This window comes from Parasteatoda tepidariorum, chromosome 9 (assembly GCF_982258835.1).
Source record: "Parasteatoda tepidariorum strain Cologne lab strain chromosome 9, Ptep-v5.0, whole genome shotgun sequence".
In the NCBI taxonomy this organism is placed as follows: Eukaryota; Metazoa; Arthropoda; class Arachnida; order Araneae; family Theridiidae; genus Parasteatoda; species Parasteatoda tepidariorum.
This window is the reverse complement of record NC_141763.1, coordinates 61,890,351-61,912,112: the sequence shown is the minus strand read 5'-3', so window position 1 is coordinate 61,912,112 and position 21,762 is coordinate 61,890,351. Positions and strand designations below refer to the sequence as shown.

The 21,762-nt window shown below is 30.6% G+C and overlaps 2 protein-coding genes across 3 annotated transcripts; one reads left to right on the top strand and one right to left on the bottom strand.

Moving 5' to 3' along the window:
* The first annotated feature begins 28 nt into the window (after positions 1-28).
* On the top strand, positions 29-8,695 carry Urm1 (Ubiquitin-related modifier 1). Its single transcript, XM_043044174.3, has 5 exons — positions 29-190; positions 1,839-1,909; positions 5,288-5,369; positions 5,456-5,504; positions 8,522-8,695. Exons 1-5 carry the CDS (start codon positions 168-170, stop codon positions 8,588-8,590), a joined length of 294 nt encoding a protein of 97 aa, XP_042900108.1. The 5' UTR covers positions 29-167; the 3' UTR covers positions 8,591-8,695.
* Positions 8,696-11,781: 3,086 nt separating this feature from the next.
* LOC107454293 (uncharacterized) lies at positions 11,782-17,831 on the bottom strand. 2 transcript variants are annotated; one of them, XM_087151991.1, is made up of 3 exons: positions 17,595-17,831; positions 12,710-13,807; positions 11,782-12,366 (listed from the first exon to the last, which is right to left on the bottom strand). In XM_087151991.1, the coding sequence occupies exons 2-3, from the start codon at positions 13,773-13,775 to the stop codon at positions 12,311-12,313; spliced, it is 1,122 nt and encodes a 373-aa protein (XP_087008117.1). In that variant the 5' UTR covers positions 13,776-13,807; positions 17,595-17,831; the 3' UTR covers positions 11,782-12,310. The 2 variants fall into 2 exon arrangements, with proteins under 2 accessions (XP_087008117.1, XP_015926918.3); XM_016071432.5 differs by lacking the exon at positions 11,782-12,366 and having other exon boundaries at positions 12,430-13,807.
* Between the last annotated feature and the right edge of the window lie 3,931 nt (positions 17,832-21,762).

The following is a 21,762-nucleotide window of genomic DNA, read 5'->3' as shown; positions in this document are numbered from 1 at the left end:
ATTGAGTCATAAAAGTTACTTTTATTTGTAACTTTGAAAACGTTGCTCCACATGTGTTTGTTTGTCAACAAATGATTATTTGAAAGAGAAAGTTTATTTCTGTAGTTTCGTCGCAAAAATTAGTTCGTTATAACTAATTATTATTTTATTAATAAATAAATTGAATCATGGAAGTTAATGTGCATTTTAGGTAGGGAATAGAAGAAGCTACTAAAAATTAAATTGAAACTGGTTCATTTTCTAAGAGTAAATGAACATATTTTGATTTTGCATCATTGCAGATATTCTGCAATTAAAAATATCATCTAGTAAATTTTTAAAATGCTATTATTTATTTGATATTTCTTACACTTGGTACAAACTAATATGCTCTTTCCATTTTGTAAATTATTGTTCTTAAGCAATGTTGTATAAGAACTGGTATAAACATAAATTAAATTGAACGTAGTTAAAATAACTCACATGAACATGCTCAATAAGTTTTAAATGATTTGCATCCAGTAAAATATAATTTTAAAGATATTAATAAACGTTGGAATAATTTTAATGAGATAAAAATGATGGATAAATCGTTTAACAACGATGATCTCTTATTAGCAATAAATATTTTAATATACATATTAGACTACCTAGATAGTTTGCTATTAAATCTGTATATAATAATGTTCCAGATAAATGTAATGACGGGATTCTAAGTACCAGTTTTTGGAATTTAGAAAGATCTTAATGCTGGTTTTTTGAGTTTTCTGTAATTTAAACATGCAGATGAGTACCTAATTTGTCATGGCAATATTTCCCCATCGGTACCAATTCACGCAAACTACAATTACTAAGGTGCCTAAAGGATTTTAAACTGGCAAAATTTTTTATCTAAGAATTAAGTAAAGATTTGTTCGAGGGTGACTACGAGTTATGCTTTTCAAGTTGGTTCCTCTCTAAGAAGTTTTTTCTTCAGTCTGGTCTTCATACACAACGAGTTTTATACTGCAAGTAATTGCTTTTGCTGAAAATTGTAATAATAGCATGGCTGCTTAGCATTTCTCTGTAAATGAGAAACAAGTTCAGGAATGGAAAAAAAAGGAAAACTGGCTTAGTGCAGATTTCCAGATCAAAAAGTGCATAGCTAGGCTGTCGCTCTATGTTTCAAGAGTTAAAAAACACTCTTATCGTGGATTGGAGAAGTTCGATCGAATGGGCTGATTGTAACCCATACTGCCATTTTCATCTGAGCGATAACTTTAAGCAACCAGAATTTGCCTAGAACAAACTGAAGGATTTCTTTTTGAAAATACTTGCAAACGTATGTTTGGGTTGGTTGTGTTTGCAATGATAAACATGACACAATGATCTTCTGAATGGAGTAAAGGTTTTGATTTAAATTCTTGACTGGATTTTTTCTTAATTTAAATGCAATTTCCCGTTGTAAATTTGCCCATAATTTACTGCATTGATGTTTTTTTTAGGTTAAGGAATCTGCATTGATGTTTTTTTAGGTTAAGGAATCGTTCGGTTGTTTTTATTTGTATTGGATTCGCATATAAACTTAAAAAGTGATACATGCAAATATTTAGCACAATCACATCGCTACATTGAAATGAAATATCTAGTCAATCATCTTTTTATGAGAAATGAACTTTTAAACACCTTTTATCTGCTCTTAAACCATACATAATTTTAAAAATTAGTTGAGCAACGTTCATAAAAGATCAGTGCTATTAATTAAATTTATCCAAAATACCTTGTTTTATTACTATAATAATTCAACAAGTTTTAAATTGTTTTATTTCTTTTATGCTTTCTTATTTATAAATTATTAATTTTTGTATTATTTATTCTAGTGGTGGTCTAGAAATTTTATTCAGCAATCAAAAGAAACATAAAGTTGTTCTTCCTAGTATCAGCGAAAAGTGTATGGTTTTCTAAAATTTGTAATTTATTAATAATTGCTTTTATTATTTTTAAATTTATTGATTCTATATATTTACTGTAAATGCACAACAAATTAGATTACTTTTAAATGCAGTAAAACATTAATAATGAAAAGTATATAACAATAGCATAAATTGGGCAAATCAGTGTTATTGATTTTTTTCATTGATTTTACTAATTTATTATCACAGGTGCCAACTTGCTCTGCTTCATGGAAATTGTTTTTCTAGTCATAATTAATTTGCTTGGGTTAGCAAATTTCATTTAAAATTTTGTCACATATCTCTACATTCAGATATTAATATAACATGCAGTGCAACTTTATTTGAATAATTTCTTAGTGCCCTCTAAAGTATTGAGGTAATTGAATGCAATTAAGTAATCTTTTAATTCGTTACCACTTTATAAAATATGCAGAAAGCAGAGCAGTTGATATCTCTGTATTTAAATCAAGGATATCAACTTTTAAATTTTTTAATGAAACTTCTTTATATTTGCATGAGGAAAAATCTAAGATTTTTCTTCTACGTTAACATTTTTGAATTTCAATTTTGCAAATTTATAGTGATAAGATATTTCAGACATTTGCAAACCAAAAAAAAAAAATTACAGATGTGAATTTTACTTTTTTTTGTTTTGTTTTTTGAAAAATTCTATAGTTAAGAAAGAATAGATCAGCTAATGGTGTTGAAAAAGAATCTATACTTTGTGCAAGCTTTTTATACTTTAATTAAACTTATCTTTGTAAAAAGATACATATACTTCCATATACATACATATATTTATAATTACTTTTTTTTGTAACATCTTAATTGAAAGGCCTATAACATCATTGCTATTTTATTTTTATTTTATCAAAGTAAATATTTTTAACTGCCATTTTTAGAAAATTTACAAATCGTAAAGTCTATGACATCAGACATCATTTCAAAATCTGACATAAGTAAAACATGTTTATTTCTTAAAAAATTTAGGTAATGTGATGCAATTTTGTGCAATAAAGTGTCCTATTTGCCAAAATAAACAGAATTTTCAGACACATTTATTAGATGCAAGATGTTTAGCACCATTTGAAGGAGTGGTATGAGTAGAAACTGTTAGTTCATAAAAGTTATGCAAATTTCGAAAATAGATTTTTTAAGTTTCTCTTCTATCATTACAATCTTGATTATTTTAAATCAAAATAAATACAATATTTGACTTTTTTAGGAACAATTGTGGATCATGCTCTATTTTTAAAAAAATGACATGAGTAGAAACTGATCCCCATAATGTAGAGGGTAGCCGCAATCAGGGGTCCCAATATTTCGGCCAAGAGAGAGATCCAAACCAAAGTTTGAACACCTTAATGTTAAGTTTACTTTTTGCGTATTTCGCCATATGTCAAGAACTTTTTTTAGATAATTGAAAATTAATGCACATATTTATAAAATTCATTTATTCAAAGATAATTCCAAGCAAAAAATAACATTTAATAAATATTTATTATTTTATTTGATAATAGTAAAAAAAAAAATTTGAATTGTAACATATACAATTTTCTACATCATTTTAAAAAACGTAATTTTATGTGAAAAAATACAAACTTTAAGCATAATTGGTTAATAGTCCCTGAGAAATTGAATTTTAAAAAGTTGTATATTTAAAATTTGGTTCCTCAGAAACTATTCGACAGATTTCTCTCAACTTTTGTATTTTGCCTTGGAAAATTGCATTCTTTAAAATAATATGTTACAATTCAAAATTTTTTAATTATTATTTTTTAATTAATTTTTGCATGGAATTATCTTTGGATAATTGAATTTTATAAAGGGGGGGGGAAATGTTTCAATTCGCTTAAAAAGTTCAAGATATGGTGAAATATACAAAAAGTAAATTTAGCATAAAGGACACCAATCTTTGGACTGCTTTCCTGACCAAACTATGCGGGCCATATTTCCCTAATAGCAGCTCTATGTTTTGGGGGTCAAAAATTTGAATACATTGAAAAAAAAAAAAGGGTTTTTTCAGAGAAAATATGTTTTTGTGTCTGATTTTGTAACTTAAATAAAGTGTCTGCGCTGATTATTCAGAATATTCGAAGTCATCTCCTCGATCAAAGATATGATCATTGGATCGAAACTTAACCAAAGCAGTCTGTTTTGTTGTGCACTATACATTGATACTTACCCAGAAGTCCTAGTACTCCACAATGTATTATTGTGTAGTATTGTGTATTATTGCAGTATTGTAGCGAAATTGAAATCATTTAAATTTATTTCATTTTTGTAAACTTTTTGATCAAATCTGATTGCATGATCAAAGTTATTAAAATCAAAGTTATTAAATCAAATGCAAATTTTTAAACCTTAAAATTTACTACCTTTTTAAGTATTAAAATGAAATCTCGTGTTTAAATCAGAGAAATTGTTTAAAGTGGTTTTACAATGCAAATTTCCGAAAAAAGTTTTTGAAATGTTCATTGTATCATTTCAGTTTTCATCTCTCTTTACTGAAAAAAAAAATTTTTTTTTCTTGCATTCCTAAATGATTTGCTGCTCAGCAAAGCGCAACTATTTTAAAGAGTGTGTTGTGTGATAATAATAAACTAGTTATCTCTTATATAGCACTGGGCAAAGTAAGAAATTTTATGTAATGTAACATACTTTTGATTAATGTTTCTTTTAAATCAAAACCATACGATCAGAAATCTTAAATTAAAACTGAAATGATTAAAAGAAAAAAATCTTTAAAAGAAAAAACAAAAAATGTCTCAAAAAAAAAATTTCTTTTTTTAATTAAGATGATAAAGATGGTTTGACCTAAAATCAAACTTTAAAATGTATGCTTTGAAATATAAAACTCTAAGACATAAGCTTTGTGTTAATATATAAATTTTTTTTGTTGAAAATTAAAAGCAACTTTTATTGGTTAAAAAAATATCGCGGTGACAATGTATGCTAAGTGGATATTTTGCGATATATTGCCCAGTCCTACTCATGAAAATGTGGGTTCCTTGAGGCATAATTTAGGAAATTAATTTTTAAGTGCCTATGATATATGTACTAATTTAGTAACTTACCCATGAAATAAAAGCTATTTTTAACTGCCATTTCTTTAAAAAAAGTTACTGCTTAGGTGCAAATTGTACGGCACTATTTTAATGAGAGTTACAATTATAAACTAAAACTAGTTATCTCATTATAATGTTGATTTCACAATACAAAATTTATGGAGAAAAAAATTTTTTATGTGCAAGTTGTATGATTGTAATTTCAATCACTTATTAATCAAAATAATTTAATTTTTACTACCTTATTTAAAACCTGTGTATTAAATTTAAATTTCTCTCTTAAAATTGAAATTATTTTTTTTGCAGGGAATATAAAATCTCTTATAGAATGGCTAAAAAATAACTTATTAAAAGAAAGACCAGAGTTATTTACTCAAGGAGACACTGTGTATGTATAATATTAAAAACTGTTATAATTATTATTTTATTTTATTTTTAAAGAATCTATGTTTTCAATGATGATTTATTTTGCAGACGTCCTGGAATTCTTGTTCTTGTAAATGATTCTGATTGGGAACTATTGGTTAGTATAAATTTTTTGTATGACATATCTTTATTCATAATTCTGTTACCAGAATTTATAGTGTCAATCTGCAGTATTATCTTTCTTCCTGAACCAAAATTTATATCTATACATATAGTAAAACCTCCTTTAACGACAGACCTCTAAACTATGGCAACTTCTGAAGAATGACCACATGTTTATGAGACCAAGCGTCTTCCATAGGTTTTACATTATCGGGAGCCACTGAACAACAGCCACTCGTTGCTAACACGAATTTTGTTTTAATTTAAAATGCATCTTAGTCAACTTTTACACCATTTTTCATTTCTTGTTTGCAATAATTTTGACTGATCATCATCATCATATTCAAGTCACTGCTAACAGTTTTTAAGCATTCTTACAATATTATAGTTAATCATAGGTTTAACAGTTCAAACAGCTGTTTTAAATAAAAGTAAATTTTTTTTTATTCTCAATGTATGATGTAAATGTAATGTCTTTTCTCAATGTAATATCTTTTTATAATATCTAAAAGCTTTAACAACTTTGATTTGGTCTTAATTAGTTATGTTACTGTTACTGATATTAGGTTAGGAATTTGTTAGAACAATGTTGGAATATAAACTGTGCAAATTTTACTAATCCTAAAAATTTTACCAACTTAGTATTGGTCTGAATAACTCACATTGTTATTGATATTAAGTTAAGAATTTGTTGGAACAATGTAGCATTATAAATGTGCAAAATTGTCTTATCCTAAAAGTTTTAGCTACTCAGTCTTGGTCTGAATAAATCTTGTTGTTCTTGATATTAAGTTGATATAAGTCAGTAAGTTTATATTGAGTTGATTGATATTATATAATTTGGTAGAACAATGTTGGAATTTAGTGTGAAAAATTTTCTAAACCTCCAAGTTTTAACAACTCGGTTTTGGTCTGAGTAAATCTTGTTGATTAAATGTGATATTAAGTTGATAATTTGGTACAGCATTATGGGAATAAAATGTGCCAATTGTTTTTATTGTATAGCTTTGCATTTTGTGTAATCTAATAGAATACTTTGTTTTTAACTTAATACTTAATACTTGTTCATAAGTTTTAGGGCATTTAATCTTACTTGTGTGAAAATGTATGCAATGTACTTTGTTGAGTACTACTTTCTTGTACACTTCTGTGATAATTTTTAAAGGAATTGTTCCTTAAACCAGTAGTTCCCAAATGTTGTTCCGTGGAAATGTTAAAGGCTTGCTATGAGTAAATGCTTCTTAAAAAATGTGATGAGTTTTGAAACCTTTGATCATATGTAGATCCAATCTATAATTCATAATTAAATTAATTTTATGGTTGCCTTTATGAAATTATTTCAAGTTAAACGCTAATGAAATAGGAATGTTTTTTTTTAAAAGAAAATATGAAAATTCAAAAGAAATTTCTTATAACAATATATTGGACAAATTATGGAAAAAAAGCATTTATGGAATATTTCATTAGTAACTCCTACCGAGCTTTTCTAACCAAAATAACTTAATTCTTTAATTAGGAAATATATTTCCATAATAACCATTCTCAACAGCAGTTCTTTTAAGCTTTCATTTCAAAGTAAACCTTAATTTGTGTTGTTTTAATAATTTTCAACTTATGTATTTACACCAGAAACAAATTCATAAACAAGATATAGCACAAGGAGTGCAAATTTAATTGTCTGACATAAAACCTAGTTTAAGATAATTAATGACAAAATTACGAAAAATCTTTATTCCTCTACTTAAATATTTTAAATATAGTCTTTTATAGATTTTAACTTTCACAATTACCCGACACTTTATTTATAAAGTTAGGGTTCCACAAAAAGGAGGTTAATTATTTAGGATTCCATAGCCGAAAAAAAAATAAACTGCTACCTTAAACAATATATTTCTTTCTTTTTTTAATGCATTGTTGGCAATTTATTCTCTTTAAATCAAATAATTAAAAAAAAAATTTCTTTATTCAATTTTATTTTTACCCTTTTATGATAATTATTCATAAATATTAATTAATTGTTAAAATTCATGTATATGAAATTTAAAAAAAAATGTAATTCATGTAATCTTCTATATTCATGTAATAATTTCTTTCGAACTACTTTCTCTTAGAAATTCTAATGTTTTAATTGCTTAAAATTAAAAATGATTGGTGCAAATCAATATATTTTAATAGGTGCAATTCGGGAAGTCCCAGCTTCCCTAAGTAGTACCCAAATAACAATTTAAGGTGAACTCAATATTTTTAATTTTGCCTGCACTTATAAACTTCTCTGCATAAGTTATAAATTGTAGTTGAAAAAATCATACAAACAAATAAAATATTGAATCATAAAATTTGCTACCATTTTAAATATTTAAATAAAAGTTTTCATATAAATCGGAATCTGTTGGCAGATATATATTTTTTGCACATTTTTACTATACGACTTAAGAAATCTGTAAATTACTATATGCTATTAATGAGTCACAATATTAATGTAGGAGAAACATTATAAAGGGATTTTTTACTATAATTGTTCATGTTAAATTTTTTTTAATAAGGTTTTTTCCAAATTTTGGTTTTTCTCAAAATTAAGTGTATAATAATTGTATGTGTATGAAATTATTAACCCTTTGACGCAGATGAGAAACCGGTAATCCTTTTACACTTGCTTTTCTAATGTTCTAATTACAAGTAAAAATATCATTTGAATTATATAAATTTTTTAATTATAAAAATCAGTTTAATAGTAATAAAAATATGCAATTTAGTAACATTCCATTTAATAGATATATTTAGATTGGAATACAGAAAAGCATTTTTTATTGGTATTTGATTTTAAGATATTTGATTTTAAATCTGTAAACATTTTAACTTATAATATCCATAATATTGTTTCTTGTTTACCAGTTATGAAACATGATTTTGTTCTATAGATTATGCTAGAACTAAAGATACTTAAAATATTTTGTAAACTAATCCTTATAAAAAATGTTTATTTATTTATTATTATTATTTTTTTTTTTGTAGGGTGAACTTGAATATGAAATCCAACCAAATGATACAGTTCTCTTCATTTCAACTTTACACGGTGGCTAACTACTTAAATATTAAAATGCTGTAAACTGTAAAATTGTGTAATTATATAATGGTTTTATTATTTATTTTACGATTTTTTTTAATAAACGTTTATAAAATGAAAAATTTTTAGTTACTATTTTAGTGTACAGCATGCAAAAAAAAAAAAAAAAAAATTAAATAAACAAACCACCCTGAATAACTTTTGATCTAATGATTTGGTCTTCACGTTCTAGGACTCAGTGAAGACTAATTCCTGAGAAACTGAATTTTAAAGATGACTTTTTAAAAATTCAATTTCTCTGGAACTATTAGACCAATTTCGTTGAAATTTTACCATGTGAAATTACATTCTTTAAAATGTCAAAAACTGTATATCTTACATATCGAAATTTTTTGACTATTATTAAATAAAATAATAAAAAATAAATATAAACTAAAAGTTTTTTTTAATTTTTTTTTCAAAGAATTATCTTCAGCTATACGAATTTTATAATTGTGTGCAAAAACTTTTCATTTCGCTCAAAAATTTCTCAAGATTCGATGAAAGGCGCAAAAAATAACTTAACATTAAGGGACCCAAAGTTTGGACTGCTCTCTTGTCCAAATTGTGGAGACCCTATTTCCCAGATTACGGCTATGCTCTTTATTTTGGAAATCAGAAATCTGAATCTGTCGGAAAAGAAGGTATGTTTATTAAGAGAAAAAACATTTTTGTGTTTGATTTTGTAACTTAAAATATCGTTTGCACATATTAATTAGCATATTTTAGATGACCCCTTCAAACCATTGAGTCCTAGAAAGTGAAGATGCGATTATTAGATCAGAAGTTGTTCAGGATAATTCGTTTATTTTTTGCGCATCATACAATGTCATTGTTACAAAGCAATGACTGGATATAGTTGAGATCTGAATATAGTACACCCTCCATTTTGGAAGTCCAATGGTGAAGAAGAGGTATATAAAAATTTAGTAATATCTAGCAGTAATTACTTCAATTTCATCTTATTGCTTACTGTAAAAGATGCATGCTACTTTAGCTGTATATTAAACTGAAATATTTTTGAAATACTGTTTGTTGGATTTCCATTTGAAGCAGGTTAGTAACTGAATTACAAATATCATCACACAACGGAATTCTATAGTATAAAATCAACGGATAACGATTTGAATAAAAAAGAAATTTTTTTTTAGAAAACTAGCAAGTAGTATGTTAAGTTTTCATTTAACTAGCACACTAATTGATTCTTAAAAAAAAAGTGAATTTCAAATTTAGAAAATTTTCCAGAGCAGATATTCGATTAAAATCTCAAAAATATACACCAATATCACAAGCATTTATTTACATCCCCTAAAAATTACTAAACGAAATTTATAATTTTTGATGATGATAAGAAATAAAATTTGAAAATTGAGTTGGACATGAAACATTTTTCCCCAGTCTTCTTCACTAACTTTTCGGTGTCCATCTTGACTAACCGTAGACCAGAACCGTTTTACCCCAGTACGGCCGGTCTTCATTCACTATGCAATAACTCTCGGGAGGGGGGAAACTGATATTTCACTTAATTCATTTGTAAAAACTCAAAATGTCAAGATCATCGTTTAAATGTGAAAAATGGACATAAACCGTTCTTGTCTCTTGATCATCAGTTATGTTTTTTAAATGTGTTTCTATAAAACTAAATAATTTGGAATCGGCGGTAATTAAAATTTTAAAAGTTGCGTACTGAAAATAAAAAAAAATTAACGGAGAAAGGGCATTAATTTGTTTAAGAGAAACTTAAAAATCGCCTTACTATAATTGACACTAATTATGCCTAATTAATTTTGGTAATAGGTACTAAACGAATTAATAAAAAAATAAGCTATATACTGATATGCTAATTTAATAGAGAAATGGTAGTTTAGGAGAAACGTAAAAAATCGCCATACTATTATTGACGTCAATGATGCTTAAATTTGGTATTAGGCACTGCTGGTATCATGGTAACTGCATACGTGCCAACTTTTACGCATTTGGCGTAAAATTTTATTTCTAAATTTAAAGTGGTAGTAAAATGTACGCTTTCTATATATTCTTTGCATTTATTAACTAAATTTATAATCTTTTTAATCACTACCATTTTTAAAAAAATTAAGTATATATATTAATATGGAATACTGTTGTAGTAGTCCGCAGAAGTGCTCTCAAAGTACAACGTATGTTTCAGCCTAAAATTGTAATTTACATTCCATTTTACTACCACTGGGGAAAATCATTCTCGAAAGGATCAAAAGTTGGCAGGTATGTAACTGGTGTAGTTTTAATAGTTAGCAAGCAGCATACTAATCTAGGTACATTCACGTATATTTTGTATCTGTTGAAACTGCATCAATACTGTGCAGTTTTATTATGAATTCTGTGGGATGATTTTTTTTACAGCCCTAAAACATGATAAACAGTGGAAAAAATTGCTTAATTATGGTATATTTTAAGATTGCCTCGAGCAACAGCATCGTGCAATATGATTCTGATTACAGCTAATTGTCATTTTGATAGATGAACAACTGAAAGTGTGTGTTGCTCAATCTAATAGCGTAAAGCCAAGGGAAAGGGCAACAAATAATAAATAAATAAAATTGGAATTATTTTAACTTTATTTAGTTTGTATACAGAGATGGACTGGGATACTCTGTAGCACAGTGGATGCACCTTCAAGAGAGCGCCGTGGGGGTCTGAACTGAAATAAAAATATCTTAAAATTAATATTTAATAAATTGGAAAGAGCCGAGGTGGCTCAAGAGACAGAACGTTTGCCTCCCAATATGAGGTAACCCAGGGACAAGTTCAAGCGGTGGCTGGTTGATACGAATTCTATTACCGTTTCGATCTAAGTACTGATGTAAAATATCCTCAGTGGTTAACGGATCATGGGTTAGAATCCCCTTGCCATCAGACTAACCCTGGAAGGCTTTCATGTTTTTCCTCACCATGTAACGCCAATGCTGGTTAGTCGTGGCATCATAAGTAATAGGGCCAGAAGATGTCAATATAGAGAGTGTACAGAGATTCATCCGAGTGTACTAGTCCATCCCTGAATTGAGTTTCTTTTCCATACTTACTAATCAGTGAATATAACTTAAATATCTAATGACGAAAAAAAAATATAGAAATTTTTTTAAAATATATTTATTGAAAAGAAGATAAACTATCTATTAAAAGCTTTACATTAAAACTTTACATGTTTATTATCACTTAACACATTAGTTAGAGATAATTCCAACTCTCTCTAAAGATTAAAAGAAACTGTAAATACCACAAATATTTGCAACATCAAAATCTTAAAATTTTTTTTAAAACAACTCAGCTTTCAGATGAAATTTAGATTTTATCTGTGAAACATGTAACTGCAGCAACCTGTCATCTCAGAATCTTTGACTACTGCAGTTAATTTCTTTACCTCGCTTTGGAATCTCCGCACATTCTATGTTAACCTTTAGCAAAAAGGTATTTTTGATATAATTGATATTCCATTAGGATTTCTTACTCTGTTTTACATTTCAAGAAAACCTTTATTCAATTAACGCACTAGTTTTTAGCTTATTTCAACTCTTTCCATGGATTAAAATATAAATGCTGAACAAATATTTACAGCATTAAAACCTTAAAATATTTTTTTAAAACAATTGAGCTTTCGTCACCTTTCTTATTTAAATTTTTGCCTCCGAAATATGTAATTAATTATTTGCAGTAACCTATCAGTTCAGTTTCTCACTCAAATATGGAATAGTGTTATATTTTACACCAGCAAAAGGTTGGGATATAGTTGATATTCCACCAGAATTTCTTCGTTTTACATTTTTCATTTCAAGAAGAGTTTGTTTTTTTTTAGTTTGTGCACAAGTTTAATCTTATTCCAAAGATTAGAAGAGCTATTCTCTTTCTAAAGATTAAAAGAAACTATAAATACTTCAAATATTTATAAAACTAAAATTTTTTATAAAAAACTGAGCCTTCGTCCCCTTTTTGATCAAATTTAGATTTTAATTTATGGAACAAACTGCAGCAACCTATGATCTCTGAATCTTCGACATCTGCAGTTAAGTTCTTTGTGTCTTTTTGGCTAGGAGCTGCGGTACATTTTACTCCAGCTAAAGGTTGTCGGGATATAATTGATACTCCATCAGGATTTCTTCGTTTCAGATTTTTCATTTCAAGGAAACCTTTATTCACTTTGCGCACTAGTTTGAGCTTATTCCAACTCTTTCTAAAGATTGATTTTTCTTTGGGTGACAGTGTTGGAATACAAATATCTTCTGAAAAAGTCAATCGCAAATTTTTCATGGAGTCGAGATTAATTTGACATAGAGGGCTTTCCAAGAGCTGCGAGATATTTCTTGGTGACTCCAAAGGTATGTCAACAAACTCTTCGGGAACATTTTCAGATGTGGTTCTTGAAACATTTTGATTCTCTGATGACGATGCACTTTTTTCAAACTCTGAGCTCAAACTTCTTGAACTTGTACCATTCTTAAGTTTAGGGGATACGCTTGAATGTCTTACAGGAGTAAATTTGCATTTCATGGTAACTGGTTTTCCAATATCGCTGTTGTTCAAGCAATTACTGCATGCTTCTGCGGAAACCAATTGTCCTTCTCCGAAAATTGAAAGAATAGAAGTGTTAGTAGGAGATTGCAAATCTAGACAGTCATTGTTTAAAACATCTTGCTCTTTTAAGGTTTGGGTGCCAACGTTACGCTTAATTAATTCAATAACTGGTGAATCATAACGAGAAGATCTAATTAAATTTTTAAAGCACAATCTTTCATTTACACTATGACAATCTTGGCTCATAAATTGTCCACATTTTTTACTCTCTACTGATAATTCATTTCTTTGCACTTGAAATCTAGGAGGAGTTTTATCCAAGCTTGAAGAATCCTCGCCATTTTCTAGCTTATTGTATGCCAGTTTCCAATAAATTGGCTCGGAAAAATTCATTTGAACTTTATTTAAAAACGAAGCCCAAAGTAATGAATAGCTTGCACATAAAATTTTTATAATCGAATTCACTAGGTTTTCCAATTTCAAACCTATCCACAGAAAATTACTAAGGCAGTCTCTTATTACTAAAATATTCATCAGCACGAGTGCTATCCATACTTGAAGAGCGAGATTAGCAAAGGGAGGGATAATTTCAAAAAGGGTTCTGCACTTGAGCATCGAGACTGGGGAACTATTCACTGATTTGGAATCTGAAATGTAAAGACTAATTAGTGAAGTTTATACACTATAGTTGTGATAAATATGGTTGATATACTACTTTTCATTTGTTTAAAATTTTGTAAGATATTATGTTTCAGTAGAAACTCTGATTTACAATAATTTTTCCAATCGGTTTAACAGGATTCTGTCATTGGTTCAGGCCCTTAGATGCTTATTCCATTAGAAAATTAAAATTTTTCATTTTATGACGGAGGGAAATAATTTAAATGGTAATTTGAGTGTTAAACTTCTTATAGTGCCATGTTACTTGACAAAGCAGTTTACACGTACGTTGTCGATGTTGCCTGCGATTTTGAAGAGTGGTGATACTGTTTTATGCATGTGGTGTTATTGTTAAAAATGGAATAAGTCCATTCGTAAAGTTATATGAGCTTTTAAGGGTTAGAGTTTGAATGAATTTAAAAATAGTGGCAAGTGATGTTTTTAACACTATAATTTGATGAAACATCAAAATAAAAAAAGGTTGTCAAAAAAAATCTTAAAAAAATAATCAACTTTTTAGCTCTAAAGGGATTCTTTCAATGTAGCCGCTTTCAAAAACAAAGGTTCATATTTTACACACATTATGTTCTTGCATGTCTGACTTCATGTAGTAAAACATAATGTCGGCTAAATGTATGTTATAATAAAATGTATCCTTTCGGGAATATATAGAGTTTAGCATTTAAATAAATATAGTTTTTCTTCAAAAGGAAAAAAGTGGAATTGACATAACTGTGCAAAATGTAAAAGACTGAGCATTCAAAGTTGACTAAGAAAAGAAGAAAAATTTAAGTTATGTTCACCAGGTCGGAGTACCACATTTATGTAAACATTTGCGGTGAAATGTAATGCTTTTTTCTCAGCCTGCGATATCCTTTCAAAAACTACGTTAAATATGGTTACTCTAAATGTTAAATATAGATACATTAAATGTTAAATATGGTTCTCAAATTACCGATAATTAAAAAAAAACTAACGATCAAAAATAAGGAAATATAAATGAATAGTTGTTGCGTTTTGCTGAGGAAACCACGTATTATTCAAACGTTTAAGTTTTAAAGCTAGTTCCAAATTCGAAATTAGTTACAACATTCAACAACAAAGGGCACTGATAAATGTTGTATAACAAGGTATTGTATAACAATTGTATAACATATTTTTTTTGTAAAACAAGGTTTTCAAAATAAATGCAATTTTCAGAAACAACGTGGCAGCTTGGCTTTGTCTGCCCTCAAAATTAGTTGGCGCCTGTGCATATATTTAACTTAAAATAGACTGAAATGCAGCAGAAAATATGGTTCTATAGTTTTTAAAGCCAACAATTCCATTTTTTGGCCCATTTTTTAACTAATTGAAACTAATTTTGAAATTTGATGAGAAAACGTATTTGGTTTCCTAAGCAAAAGACAGCAAACCTTACATTTCTTTCACTTTCCCTCTTTTATTTTTCTCTATTCATTTTTTCAAATTGTCGATCATTTTTGGAGCACTCGGTAGATTCTGTTCTTAATTTCAGTAATAATTTACAAATTTCTTAAAAATTTCCTTTGAAAAATGAATAGAAAATCTAAATTCTGCAAAGAAATAAAGGGAAACTTCGGGTACAAGTAGTCACTCTCTATGCATAGCATGTTTGGCCCATTTATTTAGTTCTCATGAAATTCAGCCGAAACATTGTTTAATCAAGAAGCCAAGTTAAATTGGCTAAAGTAACTTTCAGCTAAATTTTATGAAGTATTTTTAATCTAAATTTCATGAAGTATTTTTTATCTAAATCTCCTCAAGTATTTTGAAGCTAAATTTAAATAAGTATTTTGAAACTAAATTTTGTAAAGAAGTTTGAAATTCAATTTTATGAAGTATTATTTCATGAAGTATTGGATACTCTTTCTTAAGCTAAATTTCTTGAGAAAAAATATAGAAATAGTGCAGAATCAGGCTTCCAGGAAGAACTTCTAAACTAAGCTAAGATGCATTTTTCTACCAAACAGGGAATTCAAGAAATCCTCTTATGGCCAATTAGAAATAGAGCTTTCATAAGATATTTTTCTTATAAATTAAATGATCCACTTATAAATTAAATGATTACATGTGACCCGCGTCTGGAACAAAACCGTGGAATCATCTTGCATCCACTTATATATTAAATGATTACATGTGTCACGTGTGGGACAAAACCATGGAATCATGTATACACTTGCATATTAAATAATTACATGTGTCCCGTACTGGATAAAACCATGAAATCATCTTGTATACATTTACATATTAAATTATTACATTTGTCACGCGTGGGTCAAAACTATGGAATCATCTTGCAAACACATAAATATTAAATGATTACATGTGTCACGTGCGGGACGAAACCGTGGAGTCATCTTGCATCGACTTAGATATAAAATTATTACATGTGTCCCGCGTGTGAGGTAAAACCGTGGAATCATCTTGTATACACTTACATATTAAATGATTACACGTGTCACGTGCCAGCCGTGGACCTTATATTTTTTATTGTAATTAGTTATTGTAATTGCTATTCATATTTGTTACATATTCTTCCCAAGGACAAGATACGATAGGGCTCTCTTTTGCAAGCACTGCGATTTTTACATCATTGCTTACGCAGAAAACTTCGGTTAACTGTGGAATTAGGAGGGGGGGGAAATTGAGAAAGGAACATTTAAAACTATTACTACTTTTTTTTAAATTTTTCCTTTTAAAATGTAAGTCTGAGCTTATAACTCCCAATATACAGGTGACATTAGAAAAATGGAAATCGGAAAACATTTAAAGTCCAGATTCCGTAAAAACTTCGTATAAAATTAGATTATATAAGTTATGTATATAAACGTAAGGGAGTTTCAAAACCTAATAGTGAACGAATTTTTTTTTTTTTTTTAGTTTTGTCGTGCTACAAAATACGTCAAATCTTAATCTAATTCCGTCTTATGAAAAAACGCGATTTAGCATAATGTATTTGTATATTTCGCATGTCTTTGCATAATATATTTTCTATTTTCCGCACACGGCTCGCACTGACCACCGTGCGGATGTAAAATATCCTCATCGGTAGATGGATCATGGGTTAGAGTACCCTTGCAGTCAGGCTAACCATGGAAGGTTTTCCTATTTATGTAATGGAAGTGAGGGTTAGTTCCATCAAAAAGTTCGCCCAAAAGGCAAATTTCTCCCAATACTTTATTTTCTGGATTGGGTTCACAATTACAAGACTACGGAGTTGAACATTGGTAGACGTAAACTCAGAATCAGGTCGCTTGTTCATAAAATATATTTTGAATTCAGCCGTGGTGGGTCAGTGGGTGGAGCACTTTGCTTCCAAATGAGGTTATAAAATTAAATATAGGTTGTATGATCCCAATAGTTTTTATTTTTAAGTTTTAAGTCCAAATTTATTTTTGCTAAGCTTCCTGAAAAATGAAAGTTTAAGAGTTAATACTGATTTAAATTTCTTATTAACGAAGATATGAAATAGTTTTGACAAAATCTTTCAAATAAGAAAGGAAAAAAAATCTAGAAATTTTGCATTAGTTATTTTTTCAAAGTGATATTTTTTTTCTTGTCTTATTTTCGTTTCGCCTTCCACATCACTACATGAATTTTCGGCAATTAAAGTTAAAATACACAATATCCATATATAAATGCATCTCATATAATATAGAGTAACAATAAACATAAATTAACGTTGCAATTATAAACGAAGTAGAATTTGTTCAAAAATTTAGCCAATTGTAAGGAAATTAGATAGAGACTTACTTAAATATAGTGCAGCCCAAGACTTTGCAAAAGAAATTTTATAAGGAAAGAAAGTATGTATTAGGCTGGTTAGTTGAGTCAGGTTTTTAGTTTAAACCTCGTTGATTTTTTTTTACACAGAGCGTTTCATAGAGCTTTTTGTTTACTTGTTTACATAGAGCGCTTCCAACGTATTACTTCCCAGCATTTAAAGACTCTAAGGTAGGTAAGGTTAATTACAAAAATAAGATCCCGGACCTAAGCAGATTCGTTCCCTGAAATAATTGAGGAAAGCCATCGTTCGTAAGCTTGTTGTTGTTAATTTACGTCGCACTAGAGCTGCACAATGGGCTATTGGCGACGGTATGGAAAACATCCCGGAGGATGATCCGAAGACATGCCATCACAATTTTGATCCTCTGCGGAGGGTATGGCACCCCCGCTTCGGTAGCCCAACGACCTGCGCGCGAAGTCGAGCACTTTACGGTAGCACAGTTTAACGAGGACCAATATCGCACACCCTTTGGTCCCTACGCAGACTGATCCAAGTGGTCACCCACCCGCTCACTGACCGCAGCCAGTGATGCTTGACTTCCCGTTCGTATGCTAGAAGCATACAAGTGCTTAATGATGAGATAGGTACTTTATTTACGTCGCACTGGAGCTTCACAATGGGCTATTGGCGATGGTCAGGGAAACATCCCTGAGGATGATCCGAAGACATGCCATAGCAATTTTGATCCTCTGCAGAGGGGGTGGCTCCCCTACTTTGGTAGCCGGGCGACCTACTCGCGAAGTCGAGCACTTTACGGTAGAACAGTTTAACGAAGACCGATACTGCGTACCCTTTGGTCCCTATGCAGGCTGATCAAAGTGGTCACCCATCCGCTTACTGACCGTAGCCAGTGATACTTGACTTCGGTGTTCTACTGGGAACCGTGTCTTTACGATCAGTCCACTGCGGGACTTTAATATGATGAATTTCATAGAAAGAGATCACTTTAGGTTATCCTAGGCTACAGAATATTCTTCTTTCAGCTACATGTATGGAATAGCAGCCAAACTGATATGGTGAATAAATTCTTCCCCTACAAAATTCTGGACTGGGGTTCGTACCCACTATATTTTCATCGGTACTTTAACATACTATCCTTTGAGGAGTTTTAAGACTCGCGTACTTTTGTTCAATACTCTAACCCATTATACTTTTATCATTTGATCAGTACTCTGACCGACTTTTTTTTTACTTGACCCACTTTTCTAACTTTTCTCCATTTTCTAATACTTGATCGATTTTCTTTAGCTTCTCGAACCCAGTATATTTTGATTAAATTTCGAATCCATTCTCTTTTGATAAATACTCGAACCCACTATTTTTGATTGGTAATTGAACCGACTGTCATTTGATCATTAATCGAAAAGACTATTATTTGATTTATTGGAATAACATACATTTGCAGGCTTGTGTACTCAATTTAGGCTTATAAATCTTTGTCAAAAACAGAAGAATAGATAGCAAAATACAGAGAAGGTCATCACGAAGATACATCCAGGGTAACAGTGGGATTCGAACCCGCTACCTCCACGCTTTTCACAGAGTTTGGCGAGCGATGCCTCTCGGCCAAGGAGGCCCCCCTTTCATTTGATCAGTAATCTAACGCAAACTTTTTGTAATCGGTATCGATCAAAAATGGTTGGTTTAAGTTATTATCAAAAGAGAGTGGGTTTAAAAATTTATAAAATAGGAGCGAGTTGATGTTGATGTTGTTACTTTACGTCGCACTAGAGCTGCACAATGGGCTATTGGCGACGGTCTGGGAAACATCCCGGAGGATGATCCGAAGACATGCCATCACAATTTTGATCCTCTGCGGAAGGGATGGCACCCCCGCTTCGGTAGCCCGACGACCTGAGCGCGAAGTCGAGCACTTTACGGTAGCACAGTTTAACGAGGACCAATACCGCACACACTCGGTCCCTACGCAGACTGATCCAAGTGGTCACCCACCCGCACACTGACCGTAGCCAGTGAGGCTTGACTTCGGTGAGCGAGTTTGTGTATCGATATCTGTAAAAAGATAGCGTGTTTGAGTATTGAACAAGAGAAAGTGGGTTTGAAAACTGCTCAAAAAATAGCTGGTTCCAATACCGAAAAAATATACATCTCAGAACAATTCTTGTACCTACCCCCCCCCCCACTTTTCATCGGTACAAGAATCCACTATCACTTGATCAATCATCGAACATACAATGATTTGATCAATACTAGAACCTACTATCTTTTTTTCAGTGCTCGAACCCTCTATGATTTAATCAGTTTTCAAACCCACTCTCTTTTGTTCAATACTCGAACATACTATCTTTTTATCTTTACCAAAACCCGCTATCATTTGATCAGTAATCGAACTTACTATGATTTCATTACTCGGGCCCACTCTCTTTTTATCAGTACTCGCACCCACTGTCGTTTGATCAGTTATCGAACCCACTCTGTTTGATCAATACTCGAACGAACTACCATTTGGTACTGGAACCCCCTGTCATTTCATCAGCTTTTGAACTCCCTTATTTTTAAACAATACTTGAACCCTAAACCTTTTTATTGGTACTTGAACTCTTTATCTTGTTATCGGTACCACGACCCCGCTATCACTTGATCAGTAATCGAACCTGCTATGATTTGTTCAGTACTCGGGCCCACTCTCTTCCTCTTTGATCTCGAACCCATTATCATTTGATCAGTTTTCAATTCCGCTCTGTTTTGATGAATACTCGAACCCACTATTGTTATTAGTAATCGAACACACTGTCATTTGATCGGTACTCGAACCCACACCTTTTTGATCAACACTCGAACCTACTCTCTTATGATTAGTACTCGAACCCACTATTAATTATATCAATAACTCTTTTTCCCCACTGTTTTTTCGGTACTCGAACTCACTATCTTTTTATCGGTACCACGACCCCGCTATCACTTGATGAGTAATCGAACCTACGATGATTTGATCATTACTCTGGCCCACTCTCTTTTTTTATCGGTATCGAGCCCACTATCTTTTGATCAGTTCTCCGTTCTACTCTCTTTTGTCAATGCTCGAACTCACTATTTTTTCTATCGGTACTCGAACTCGCAATAATTTGATCAGTACTCGAACACACTCTCTTCCTATTAGATCTCGAACCCATTATCATTTGATCAGTTTTCGATTCCGCTCTGTTTTGATGAATACTAGATCCACTATTTTTATTGATAATCGAACGCGCTATTTTTGATCAGTACTCGAACCCACGCCCTATTGATCAACATTCGTGTGCTCTCTTATGATTAGTGCTTGAACCCACTATTAATTATATCAAAAACTCATTTTTCTCCACTGCTTTTCGGTACTCAAACCCGCTATCATTTAATCAGTACTCGAATTTACTGTGTCAGTTTCGTGACACGGAGCTTTTGGAGCTCCCCAAAAAATGTATCGGTTAACGGTTTTTAGTCGATTAACGGTCGAGACGTCATTATTTTTATTTAATAACAATTCTTTCATCAATGTTTTAAATATTTCAAACAGAAAATTTAACTACAAAAAAAAAGTTAAAATCTTAAAGAATTATGCAATATAATTCATGATTTTTACAAATACAGGAAACATTCTTGCTGAATGTGATTCGATCGTTTTACTTAAAAGTGAAAACAAATGAGAACACATTATAGTATTTCCCCACAGCTGCCAACTTTCTACGTTTTTTGAAAATATTTCTGCTAGTTTAAAAAATTTCGTCTTGCTAAAGTTTATGCTTTGCAGGGGTCCCCAACCCTATGCCCGCGGGCACCATGGCGCCCGTCGATCGGTCTAGGTGCGCCCGCTGTTTGTGTCCAACTATAAAATATTTCAGTTTTCCATTTTCCCATAAAAAGTTATGCAAATTTTTTTGATTTTTCAATATTGGTAATAAACACAACCAAAGTAGAAATCGACAGGAAAAAACCCTCCATCCCCACAAATATAAGCACGAAGCAAAATATCGCTGTATTTTCCACTCGCGCCAAGTCTCCGCCACACTAATTTCCCACACCTGAAATAAAATAAATCGGTCCATTTTTAAGGTTGCCGTACTACGAAGGCGTTTTTCCGAAACTCGTCGATTTATGGTTTCTATGTTCACATTTTTTGTATACAGCGTTAGTTCT

Excerpts from the sequence above, each read along its gene's own strand:
- Urm1 (XM_043044174.3), top strand. The coding sequence starts at position 168 with ATGGAAGTTAATGTGCATTTTAG. Across the intron at positions 1,910-5,287 it reads TCCTAGTATCAGCGAAAAGT|GGAATATAAAATCTCTTATA; the intron begins GTATGGTTTTCT and ends TTTTTTTTGCAG. Across the intron at positions 5,370-5,455 it reads TTTACTCAAGGAGACACTGT|ACGTCCTGGAATTCTTGTTC; the intron begins GTATGTATAATA and ends TTTATTTTGCAG.
- LOC107454293 (XM_016071432.5), bottom strand. The coding sequence starts at position 13,775 with ATGCTCAAGTGCAGAACCCTTTTTGAAATTATCCCTCCCTTTGCTAAT.